We start from the raw sequence: 13,215 nt of genomic DNA, 5'->3' as shown, positions 1-13,215 counted from the left end.
ATGCAGGAAAAAATTAGTGAGCTGCAGATCATTATGTTTTTCATAATTTACCAACTAACGCCAAAGGTTAACTATACCTCAAGAGATGTCTAGAGCACCACAGGCTGATGCATCTTCTGATTTCCTGGACTAATCTTCCATGCCTCCCCCCCCCCCCCCCACCCCATTGTACAGAAAATGTAATCTTGGAACAATTTACCAGTGTCCAATGAATAAAGGTCACATGGCAAACCAAATGACTTACCTACTCCTCTTTCTTTCCTCCCTGTGTGATAAGCCCTATTCCAAAAATACTAGGACTAGGGGGCATGCGATGAAGCTACAATGTAGTAAATTTAAAACGAATCAGAGAAAGTTTTTCTTCACTCAACGTGTAATTAAACTCTGGAATTCGTTGCCAGAGAAGTTGGTAAAGGCGGGTAGCTTAGCGGAGTTTAAAAAAGGTTTGGACGGCTTCCTAAAGGAAAAGTCCATAGACCATTACTAAATGGACTTGGGGAAATTTTCTGGGATAAGCGGTATAAAATATTTTGTACTTTTTGGGGATATTGCCAGGTATTTGTGACCTGGGTTTCCCCCGGTTGGAAACAGGATGCTGGGCTTGATGGACATTTGGTCTTTCCCAGTATGACAATACTTATGTACTTTTGTCAACCCCATCCCTTTCCCAAATACTAGACATCCATACTCCATGGCCTTCACCTCTCCATCTCTCTGAGTGCCTAGGTGGCCTCTATGGAGCCAGTCCACCCCCTTGGAGGTCAAGGATGCAAATGCTGGAGCTGAAGGGACCACTTCTGCAACCTGCATGACCAGTTCCGCTAAACAAATAGTACCCAGTGACGGTATGCATTCCTTTGTACCCCACATGCTGAGCAAATAAGGCCACTATGCACCATTCCTTCAACAGGCTGAAGGAATAGCTCAGTTCGCCTCTACATTAAATTCCTAGAGCTTTGAGAAAGTAAGTGCAAAGGATTGTGTTATCTACCTTGAGGGACCCTCTTTGGCGCTTAAGGAGAGTTAGAGTCTGGGAATTGTTCCTTATATGGCAGATTGACCCTTAGTGGTAGTACCTCAAGATTACTGCTAAGGGTCATAGGTACCACTTTGAATCCAGAGCATCACTGGGGCAGAAATAGAGTGGGACCACTCTTGCCCCATCCAATTGACTACAAGGGATATACCTGGCTAAGACACAATGGAGGTTAGGGATGGGAGGAGGGTCAGGGATTGCTGATGTGGGGTGCTTCTACTTGAAGGGGTTGTGTGTGAGGGGGGATTCTTAAGGGGTGCTTCTTGGGGACAGCTGATGGGGGGGATCTACTGAAGGGGGGTGATCATGGGGGGTGGGGTTTATTGCTTCGGGCAGGTCATGGTTTGTTTTTGTCTGAGTTGTGGCTATGTTACCTGATTGCCTGTAGTGTGACTGCACTTAATGTCACCTCTTGAGATGACATTAAGTGCAGCCATGCTATCAACAATCCTAACAGATAGTGTGCAATAATTTCTTATACACTAGTTGCCCATCTTCACCTATGACCTGCTGAGATCCTGCCCTACTCACATTAAATGTGGGATTTTTACCATGCTGGTTGCTTTTAAACTAGCAGTAGTTATTGGAATACAAATGGCTACCACATGCTTATACCCAAGCCATAACTGCTTAGCATGGCTTAGTACACAGGCCCCTAAGAGTTCTACTTACTAAACTGAAGTATGCATTAGCATGGCAAAAGATAATGCAATTTAACTCTTATGAGTTATCTGCCCGATTTTGCTGTTAATGTGCCTAGTGTTCCCTCCCTGCCTCTACTCTCTTTTTCCTGTATTTTAGCCAGTTTGCAATCTATAAAATGGCATTGCCTCTGAACCTATGACTGTTTAATTTCCTATAGAGTCTCTCATAGAGTCAAACATCTTCTGAAAATCCAAATACCTATCATGAGATTTTGGGGCTCATTTTTAAAACAGAAAAACTTCCAAAAAGAGGCACAAAGTGGCAGATGGATGTCTTTTTTGCCAAAACATCTAAATCGCTACTTTTTGAAACCCATTTTAAAGACGTTTTTCTATACAGTTTGTCTACAGTGCATGTCGAGGGGGCATGTCAAGAGTGTGTTAGGGGCGGGATTTGGACATTCCCAAAGCTTGGTGTTTTTCTGCCATAATAGAACAAAGCAAAAATGTCTAGGGCTAAAAGTTAGACAGTTTGGCCTAGATTTCTTTCAAGCATGATTAATTCCATGAAAAGGTGCCCTAAATGACCAAATGACCACTTGAAGGATTAAGGAATGACCCCCCTTACTCCCCCAGTGGCTACTGACTCCCTCCCACCCCCCCAAAGGTGCAAGAGAAACAGTACATACCAGCCTCTATGACAGCTTCAGATGCTATGGCCATTTCTATTAGCGCAGAAAGCAGGTCCCTGGAGTAGTGCACAGTAGAAAAGGGGACCAAGGCCCATATCCCACTCTAACTGTTACACTTGTGGTGGAAAATGTGAGCCTTCCAAAACCCACCAACAACGTACAATAGGTTTCTGGTGGGTTTTGGAGGGCTCCCCATACAATATAAGGGGGTACTGGTGAGATGTGTATTTGGGACTTTTTATAAGCAGTGTACCACTGCTCTGCTGAGATGTCTCTGTGGCCAATCCACTAAGAATGCTGCCCTCCCCCGCCTTGAACATTTTTTTCTTTTTTCGATAATGTAAGCTTATTGTTTCTTGTCCTATCTCTAGTGGAGAGGGACAACTAATCACTATCCTCTTTTTCATTTCCAACTGAATACTAATATCAAGCCATCCGTCAATCTTTTCTCCATTGGACTAGGTAACTTCTTCTACCTTTTCTCTATGATTTGATTAACATCCAGATCATTTATCTTCTTATTTTTTTAAACTTATACTTACATCACTCAGTTGCTTGGAGTTCACCTGTGCTTGGAGAAGTATTGGAGAATCAGCCACTTGAGTAAACTGAACTTTATCGGGACGCTGTCTGTAGACAGGCTAGAAAAAAATGGAAAAATATTACAAAGTTAAGACTTCTTTTGAAAAAACAAAAAAAATGGATTTTGTTTTGAACAACTATAGGACATTTTTTATCCTTAAGGAAAAAGTAATTAAAAATAAAATAAATTACACTGTATGGAAAAGGTGGTTACAAATTTATGGGTCAATATTTAAACTACACCACAGTCTACAGAAACAGCATATGGTATACAGTGCTAATTGCCACGGTCATATGGAAAGCCAGTGATATTCAGCCACTATCCATATAGTTAAGTAGTTTAATTTAGGACAGCCCTTTTGTCTATCTAATGCAGCAGTTCTCAACTGGCGGGTAGTGACCCAACACCCGGGAGGGGTGTCGCAGGGCCGGCACACAAAAAAAAACAGCAGCTTCAGTGGCATGCTGTCACTGGTTTTTGTTTTCTCTCACCTATTCCCTGCCACCACCCACTCGAGTCTAGCACCTCTTCCTTCATCCTCCCTCAGACCCCTCCTTTCACTTCCAGATCTTTCAAACCTTTTCTTTGCCAGCAGTGGTAACTTTCTGTCTGGGGCCGACCTGGAGTCTTTCCTCAGTCAGGTCCTGCTCATCTGATGCAGCTTCTTGTTTATGCTTGGGGCCTGGCTGAGGAAAGGCTCAGGGTCAGCCTAGCCAGAAAGTTACCTCTGCCAGCAAAGAAAAGATTTGAAAGAGCTGGGGATGAGATGAGGGGGGCTGAGGGAGGATGACGGAAGAAGTGCTAGGCTTACGAGGGGGAGGAGGCTGAGAAAGAGATGCTGGATTGAGGGGGAGCAGAGACTGAGGAAGAGGTGCTGGATGAAGGTTCAGAGGAAGTGGTTCTGGACTGAGGGGGAGCAGAGGAAGAGCAAGAGGTGCTATAAGGGGGTGCAAAGGGAGAGGTAATGGACTCAACGGAGAGGGACAGAGGGAGTATTGCTGGACTTGAGGGTGGGAGGGGCAGAGGGAGAGGTGTTAGACACGGGGGTGCAGAAGGAGAGGTGTTGGACTTGAGAGGTGCAGAGGGAGAGGTGCTGGACTTGTGGGGGGAGGGGCAGGAAGAGAAGGTAAAATGTGGGACTATGGGTGGAGGCTGTAGGTGAAGACACCAGACTATTGAGGGGGGGGGGGAGGGAAAGAGTGAGTAAGAGAGAGAGCTGCTGGACTTTCAGGAATACAGGGAAGAGAGAGGGAGAGATGGCTGGATCCATATGAAATGGGGCTATACAATCCCCGATGCCAGTATCGTTCTTGGGTTTTGTAGGCAGTAAACAGCACTTAGCAGGCTTTCACTTCTGGTATGTGGTTTGCTGCCTACACAATCTGGAAAGCAGCACAGCCAGAGGTGTAGCTAGGTGGATTGCCAGGGAAGCAGCCGCTTCCTCAAACAGACTTCCGATCTGTCACTTTTTTTTTTTTTTAATTTTCGATCTGTCATTTTTAAAATATACTCCAGCGCCGTCGGCACTCTGCTCTCTGCTCCCCCCGACCCTCAACCTGGCTACACTACTGAGCACAGCGTTGGGGGTTTGTGCCTATTATAAAGAATATTACAGAGCATATTCAAAAGCATGGATTAATGAGACAAAGCCAACATGGATTTAGTGACAAGAAATCTTGCCCCACCAATCTACTACATTTCTTTGAAGGGGTGAACAAAGATGTGGATAAAGATGAGCCAGTTGATATTGTGTATCTGGATTTTCAAAAGACATTTGACAAAGTACCTCATGAAAGACTCCAGAGGAAGTTGTAGAGTCATGGGATAGGAAGCAGTATTCTATTGTAGATTAAAAACTGCTTAAAAGACAGAAAACAGATAGTAGGATTAAATAGTATTTTCAGTGGAGAAGGGTAGAAAGTGGGGTTCCTCAGGGGTCTGTGCTGGGTCCACTGCTTTTTAACATATTTATAAATGATCTAGATAGAAGTGACAAGTGAGGTGATTAAATCTGCTAACGACACAAAGTTATTTTCAAAGTTGTTAAATCACAAGAGGATTGTGAAAAATTACAAGAGAGCCTTACGAGACTGGGAGACTGGGCATCCAAATGGCAGATGGTTTAATGTGAGCAAGTGCAAAGTGATGCATGTGGGAAAGAGGAACCCGAACTATAGCTACATGATGCAAGGTCCACATTAAGATTCACCGACCAGAAAAGTGATCTAGGTGTCATCATTGATGATGCGTTGAAACCCTCTGTTCAGTGTGCGGTGGTGGCTAAGAAAGCAAATCGAATGTTAGGTATTATTAGGAAAGGAATGGAAAACAAAAATGAGGATGTTGTAATGCCTTTGTATCTCTCTCTGGTATGACTGCACCTTGAATACTGTGTGCAATTCTGGTCACCACATCTCAAAAAAGATATAGTGGAATTAGAAAAGGTACAGAGAAGGGCGATGAAAATGATATAGGGGATGGGATGACATCCATATGAGGAAAGGCTAAAGTGGCTAGGGCTATTCAGCTTTTGAAAAGACAGCTAAGAGGAGATATGATAGAGGTCTATAAAATAATGAGTGGAGTGGAATGTGTAGATGTGAATCGCTTGTTTACTCTTTCCAAAATTACTAGGACTCAACGTATAATTAAACTCTGGAATTCATTGGCAGAGAATGTGGTAAAAGCAGTTAGCTTAGTGGAGTTTAAAAAAGGCTTGGATAGCTTCCTAAAAAAGAAGTCCATAAGTCATTATTAAGATGGACCTGGGGAAATCCATTATTTATTTCTAGGATAAGCAACATAAAATGTATTGTACTGTTTTGGGATCTTGCCAGGTTCTTGTAACCTGGATTCGCCACTGTTGGAAACAGGATGCTGGGGTTGATGGACCTTGTCTGTTCCAGTACAGCAACATTTATGTTCTTATGTTATGTACCTTCCTTTCCTGCCAACAGGCTGCATTAGAGCAACAGGCTCCCCTTAGAGTTGCTAGTTTGCTGAACATTGAAGCTGCACATTGGGGGGGGGGGAGGGGGGGAGGGTAAAGGGAGCTGATGGACCACAGGGGTGTACAGGAAGGTAAAGGGAACAGGGAATTGTTGTACCATAAGGGTGTAAAGGAGAGATAGAGGCAAGGAGATGCTGGACTATAGGGTGTACAGAATAGAGAGGGATGGGATGAGGCGTGGGAACAGGTAGAAGGAAGAGGATGGTGACTCAGAGAGTAGAAGTGCAGTAATTGGGGGGGGGGGGGGCGGTGGATGAAAGAGAAGGGAATAGAAGGCAAGGGAAGGAGTGAGACAGAATAGCTAGTGGCTGAGAGGAGGAGATGGATGTTGAAATGTAGATAGAGTGCTGAAAAGTGAGAGGATGAAATCTAAGTGGGCAGACACAAGAGAGAGAAAGGACGTACGTCAGAGATGGATGTATTGAGGGAATGGAAGAAGATAGGAGGAAAGTGGTGAAAGTATAAATGGACAACACTCATGGAAAGAGAGCAGAAGAAAGACAGGAAAGCAGAAAAAGAAATTGGGACCAATATGCATGGAAAAATAAAATGAGCTGTGTCGTTATTGCTCTGCGGTATCAGCTAGCACGGCTTTGGAGGTAAGGTAGAAAAAAAGTGTTTTATTTGTATTTATTAGGTGGAATGTATTAGGTTTCGGAAATGTGCATCATGGATGTCTTTGTATCTTGTTCAGTACAAGAGGAAATGTGTTTCTGTTTTTATTTCTCCTATGTTGTGGTACATGCCTAGTTTGACTTCTTGGGGTTCATGGTTCAATTTTTCTCTTTATATTTCTATTTCTAATGTGTGATCCCTTGTTCTGTATTTGGTGAGTGTCTGTGTTTTACGTGTGACTTTGGTGCAGTATTCCGTTTGCACCTGTGTTGAGATCTATAGCAGTTCTACTTATTCTCTTTTACCAGGAATAGATGAATTGGTGTTGTGGGGCCCCATGTAATATTTGTTATGCTGCCTGTTCTTTGGTAGGTTTCATGTTTGAAACATAGTGCTAATTACTACTAATTCATTTTGCAATATCTATGTTGAGTTGGGAGTTTTTCAGGTTCTGAAATATTTTACAACTAGTAAAACAGGCCCGTTTCTGACACAAATGAAACGGGCGCTAGCAAAGTTTTCCTCGGAGTGTGTATGTTTGAGAGAGAGAGAGAGTGTGTGTGTGTGTGTGTGTGAGAGAGAGAGAGAGAGAGAAAGCGTGTGTGAGAGATGGAGTGTGTGTGTGAGTGAGAGAGAGAATGAGTGAGATAGAGACAGAGTGTGTGTGTTTGTGTCAGAGAGAGAGAGTGTGTGAGAGACAGAGTGTATGTGTGAGTCTGTGTGTGAGAGAGAGTGTATGTGAGAGACAGTGAGTGTGTGTGTGGGGGGCTCCGAGTTCCATGACCCCCCTCCTTCCCTCCCTCCCTCCCTCTCCTCCCCTCCAAGTTCCAGGCCCCCCTTCCGTCCGAGGTGCAGGCCTCCCTCCCTCCCTCTCATCTCCTCTCCCTCCTCTCCTCCCTCCCTCTCTCTCCTCCCCTCCGAGTTCTTGCCCCCCTTCCCTCCGAGTTCCATGCCCCCTCCCTCTCCTCCCCAGCGTGTTCCATGCCCCCCTTTCCTCAGAGTGCGTATGTTTGAGAGAGAGTGTGTGGGTGAGAGATGAAGTGTGTTTGTGACAGAGAATGAGTGAGAGACAGACAGACAGACAGTGTGTGTGTGTGTGTGTGTGTGTGTTTGTGTGTGTGTTTGTGTCAGAGAGAGAGAGTGTGTGAGAGACAGAGTGTGTGTGTGAGTCTGTGTGTGAGAGAGAGTGTATGTGAGAGACAGAGAGTGAGTGTGTGTGTGTGTGTGTGTGTGTGTGTGTGTGTGTGTGTGTGTGTGTGTGTGAGAAAGTGAAGCCTTCAAGCCTTGAAGCATTAGTGCGCTCTGTAAGGCTCCATCTCCTCAATTGATGACATGTAGTTCCGGAACGTTGCAGGAATGCTTCAAGGCTTGAAGGCTTCACTTTCTCGGCTTTAGAATGTTGGAGGTGTGTTTTATTATATAGGATGTGTCTGATAGAAGAGAGATTTATGTTGCTATTACTGGCGACTATTACTCAAATGACATGACAATCAAATGTATTTATTTATTTATTTTTGGTATGGTAACAACCATGGAGAAAATGTGAGTTCTGATTTACATCTGATTTTGGAGGGAGATAAGGTTTCTGCAGATGCAGAAATGTTTACATTTGATTCATAAGAACTGCCACACTGTATCAGACCAAAGGTCCGTGAAGGTCATGTATGACATGTGTCATGTACACGAGCATCATCCAGCAGATCACAAGTTGTGTCCCAACTAAAAAAAAGGTTGAGAACCACTGATCCTAGTGGTAATTCTTAAATGAAAACATAGTTTTTTTTTCTTTTAGAAAACATACTGAGAATAGTTTCGTTGGATTCCATTTATTGCTTCTGAACAGAATCCTTGATTTTTTTTTAAACTTCTGAATTTGTAGCCAGGGAAACAACCACTTAAATGTTCAAATGGATCAAAAATAAGCTACAAAAGAACTGTGTGTAGTAAAATAAAATTTTTTGAGTAACTAGATAGTGTAACTACTTTTCTAATAGTCTCCACAGAGACTTTCTGCTTGCTGAAGAAAGCAGATTCAGTGCTTATTATAGGGCCTTTCCGAAATCCCTAGCTAAACAGACAGGAACTGGATCATGCAGCACTGAAGAAGTAGACTGAGAGCAGGGCAGGCTCTAAGACTGTGATGGAGGCAAGACACAAAAGGAATCTCTCTGCTTCCTATAGCTGTAAATTGCCTGCCTCTGATTGGTCTTAGCCAGCAGAATCAGCCAATCAGCAATTAAAGATGGGGAGACACTTTCTCCAAATCCTACAGTGAGGAGGAAAAAGAGTGAAAGAGTGCTGTAGGAAGGGGAGCAGTAAAGAGAAAACAAAGGGAGTGAATGTAGAGGAAACAGAGAGGAGAAAGCAGAAAAGCTTGTGACTTGAGAAGGGAGAATTTAGGAAGGCTGCTGCTCTGCTTCAGCCTCCCTTAACAAGTGAGATAATGGCCTGTGGTGTTTAGCATAGATGAGAAATCTGCTTGCTATGCTTAGTTAGACCAATAGATTTCATGCAGTCTCTCTATTACTTCTGAATTCCAGACTTGAAAACTACTTTGCATACGTACGTCTTTAATCTTGTCTAATTTCTTGACTGTTTCATACTCCTGGGTGATCGTTTGTGGGAAGAAGCATCTGGCCTTGTCATCTTCATAATCTGCTTTATACATTTTCTAGAGGATAGGGGAAAGAAATAGAATTAGGGTTGAAAGAAATAGAATTAGGGTTGACTTTTATCAAAGACTGTCACTCTTCCTGAAGTGAACAAAACCTCAACAGGGTTATTTACTACTAGTTAACTGCATTAGAAATTGTTATCTGCCACAGGTCCCATTGAATCCTGTGAGCACTCTGGCAGTTGGTGGATGTTAGCCATTAGTCAATAACCCTCTGTTTCCATATATAGCGATACCTACATCACTCCTCTGTGATCCCACTTTTAGGCAGTGCAGCATGTGTGGGTCTTCAAAGCTGCCTATGTAACGTCCCAAAACATCCTGCTGATATTTATCCTTGTAGTGAGTCTGCAAAGAAAAAAGAATTGGGTGAACTTTCAATATCTATATGCTATACATATATAAAAGGTAAAAATGAATAAAATACTTACATCATTAAAGTTTTTCAAAACGGTATCCAGTTGATACTTGGGTGTTTCACAGTAATTAATGCTTTTCCCTTTTGCTTTCTCATAGTTCTCTTTGTATAATAGCTTTAAAATAAAAATAATTTTATATGCACAAATATTCTTGTCTAATTTAACCCCATCTTCTGAAACACCAGTATTCTAGAGAAGCTAAACTTAAATTCACAGCAAAACAATTTAGCTCCTTAGTAGAGACAATCATCAAAGCCTCCTGAGTTGTGCTAGACAGTTGCTAAAACTGGCATCAAACTGAGAGGCGAATGCTGCTGAACTATCCATTAGCACAGTGGTTTGTGATTGATTTTCCCATACCTCCCAGTGCAGGAAGAAAGATTAGCATGGGAACACAAGGGCAAAGCCAGTGTGCCAAAAGGTAGAGCAACAAGCATGCAAAACATGTGCAAATTGCTAAACATTGCTCCATGATGTTAAAAAAAAGCTCAAATCTAGCAGGTTTTTTTTTACTCCTTTTGAATCATTGAATCTTTATGCAATTTGGGCGTACAAGAGGATCTGAGGAGAAGCGTGACACTCCCAATCACGGATTACTGAATACCTTGGACCCCTCACTGGTCAGAGGTTACAGGGGGCCACCTTTGATGGAAAAAAGTAAGTCTCCCCCCCTCCCTATCGGAAGGTCATTAGGGACGGTTACTTAGACTGTGGCTATGCTCTCCTGGAGCCAGTCCAAAGCCCATCTCCTGCTTTGACTGGGGAGCCAGCTGGGGCTTCTGAGGGCAGAACTGACAAGGGCGAGAATTTGGGAGTAAAGGGGGAAGGAATGAGCAGATTGGGGAAACTGGTGTGAGGAGCGGGGAAAGAGGGAAAATCTTACAGGATTTAAAACTTCAATGAATAACTGGGGAGTTGAAAATGGATGGAGGAAGGGGCAGTGGTGACCGATTTCTTACAGAAAACAATTATGTGCACTGTTCCATAGCTGAATGTATTCGGGACTGTTTCTTGAAAAGGGGTACGAAGGCATGGCATTTCTCAGTTTAATGGATGTCTGTGCTGGTTTTGTATTGTTGTAACATGTTGGAAATAAATAAACCTTTTTTTTAAAGACGGACTCTATACTAAACCCTAGCTCCCAGATTCACAGCTACAGTAAAGCTTTAACTAAAGACAGAGGTTTCAAAACACAGGACAAGGTGGCTTTAGTGATACTTACATCGCTCTGCATTTTAGCCACCTTCACAGAATGAAGCATCTTGGGATCATCACGAATGCTGAGGGCTCCAATTATCTTCCCTTTGCTCTTCTCATAATCCCTCTTATATGCCACCTGCAGGAAAACCAAATATTTTTCAAGCACAGCCCAAAATCTTGACTAAAAAATAAAGATTCACATTAGGGAACTTACGTCACTTGAAATCCTGCTGTTCGCTTTAGCCACTTTAAGTGGAATTGCATCAATTTTTAAACCAACATTCTTAGATTTTAGTCTCTCCCAGTCGTATTTATACCATGTCTAAAACAAGAAGAACAATTTTATTTATTTATTTATTTATTTTATTTATTTTATTTTATTTATTTATTTATTTGTTACATTTGTATCCCACATTTTCCCACCTATTTGCAGGCTCAATGTGGCTTACATAGTACCGTAATGGCGATCGCCAGTTCCGGTATGAACAATTACAAAGTGATGTAGTGGTAGAATAAGGTTCATGTGTAACAGACACAATAGGGAATCGTAGAGAGGAAGAGTTCTGTTGAGTCCATTATGCTCTTTGGTTTTGGTTGTGTTTCAGGGTTCAGGCATTATGGTAACGGTGGTTAGCGTATCTGGGTTTAAAAAAAGGTTTGGACGAGTTATTGGAGGAAAAGTCTACAGTCTGCTATTCAGACAGACATGGGGAACCTATTGCTTGCACTGGGATCGGTAGCATGGAATATTGCTACTATTTTGGTTTCTGCCAGGTACTTGTGACCTGGATAGACTACTATTGGAAGCAGGATATTGAGCTAGATGGACCATTGATCTGTCCCAGTATGTCTATTCTTATGTTCCCCTGAGCCACTACTTCCTGCCCTATGATAAATTAAAAATCAGTTAGACTTCATGGAGGCATCTGAAGGACATGAAATAAGAGCCTGTTCTATGAGAGAAAGTAGCCGTCTGTTTCCCTTTAGATTACTATCTTAACCTGATATAGATGCACCTAACATTTAGGGACTTGCACTTAACATCAGTCATAGAACTGCTGTATGTGCAACCACGAAGTGCAGCAGGGACAAACATAACATAGAGTATTGTGTAAGTTATCCTCTGGATTCCATATATGGCACTCAGATTTGTATGCCGAAATTAATTGACTAATGAGCTGTTAAGCATCAATAATTGGGTGTGAACAACCAGTTATTGATCTTAATTGGCACCCAATAAAATCTGCATGTCCATCTGGCTGTGCAATATTCTGTAAGGCAGAGCACCTAACTCCCAAACCCCCAAATTCTATATATGGCACCTTAAATTGTGCGTGTTAATTTGGCCTCATGGCCAAATTACACGCACACTTGATTAACAAGCCAATCAGCGCTGAGAATTGGTACTTAACCAATTAGTGGCACTAATTGGCTGCCTGAGAATGTGGTAAAGGTGGTTAGCTTAGCGGAGTTTTAAAAAGATTTGAACGGCTTCCTAAAGAAAAAGTCCATAGACCATTATTAAATGGACTTGGGGAAAATCCACTATTTCAGGGATAGGCAGTATAAAATGTTTTGTACATTTTTGGGATCTTGCCAGGTATTTGTGACCTGGATGGCCACTGTTGGAAACAGGATGCTGGGCTTGATGGACCTCTGGTCTTTCCCAGTTTGGCAATACTTATGTACTTATGTACACACATAATTTTCTAGGTGTATTCTACAATGTGGTGCACATAAATTCTAATGTGTGCAGTCGAAAACGGAGTGTGGCCATGGCCGTGGATTGGGCAGGTTATGGGTGTTTGAAAAAAAATTATGTTTACTATTATGGAATACACCCGGATCTGTGCCTAACTTAGGTGCATGTAGTTAGGCCTGGTTTTAGGTGCCCTAAATGGCTGCATCTAAATTATAGTCTCGGGAACAGCACATAGGTATATTCTATAAACTATGCCTAACTTTAGGCATAGTTTATAGAATCACACTAACTGCATGTTTTTTGGCACCAATTTCTTAGGCGTCATTTATAGAATTTGGCCCATAGTGCATATCTCAGAAGTGGGCATGGCCATGGGAGGGGCATGGGCACGTCAGGGGCATTCCAAAAAGTTATGCATCTAGTTAGAGAATACTGGATCAGCACACCCAACCTGGGTGCTAGCATTTATACCAGGTTTCAACAGGCATAGTCTGGCGTTTAACATTTGGGCGCCAGAATCAGTGCTAAGCACAATTGCACATAGGGCACCCACCCTTTAAAGAATCACATTTAGTAGCTATCTTATTCTGTGCCTAGTTTTGAGTGCCATTTATAAAATTCCCCCCTATATATGTACAGG

General features: G+C 42.6%; 1 protein-coding gene across 1 annotated transcript in view; it reads right to left on the bottom strand.

Annotated features, from left to right (window-relative positions):
- Positions 1-13,215, bottom strand: part of NEB (nebulin) — a 424,680-nt gene that overhangs the window by 344,387 nt on the left and 67,078 nt on the right. The window contains 6 exon segments of the mRNA XM_030209286.1: positions 2,915-3,013; positions 9,147-9,251; positions 9,495-9,602; positions 9,686-9,787; positions 10,896-11,009; positions 11,088-11,195. Of these exon segments, the coding sequence (XP_030065146.1) occupies positions 2,915-3,013; positions 9,147-9,251; positions 9,495-9,602; positions 9,686-9,787; positions 10,896-11,009; positions 11,088-11,195 (636 nt within the window).

The sequence above is a fragment of the Microcaecilia unicolor genome, chromosome 7 (genome assembly GCF_901765095.1).
Source record: "Microcaecilia unicolor chromosome 7, aMicUni1.1, whole genome shotgun sequence".
Taxonomy (NCBI): Eukaryota; Metazoa; Chordata; class Amphibia; order Gymnophiona; family Siphonopidae; genus Microcaecilia; species Microcaecilia unicolor.
Note: the sequence above shows the minus strand (reverse complement) of the source record. Positions and strands in the feature narration are given on the sequence as shown.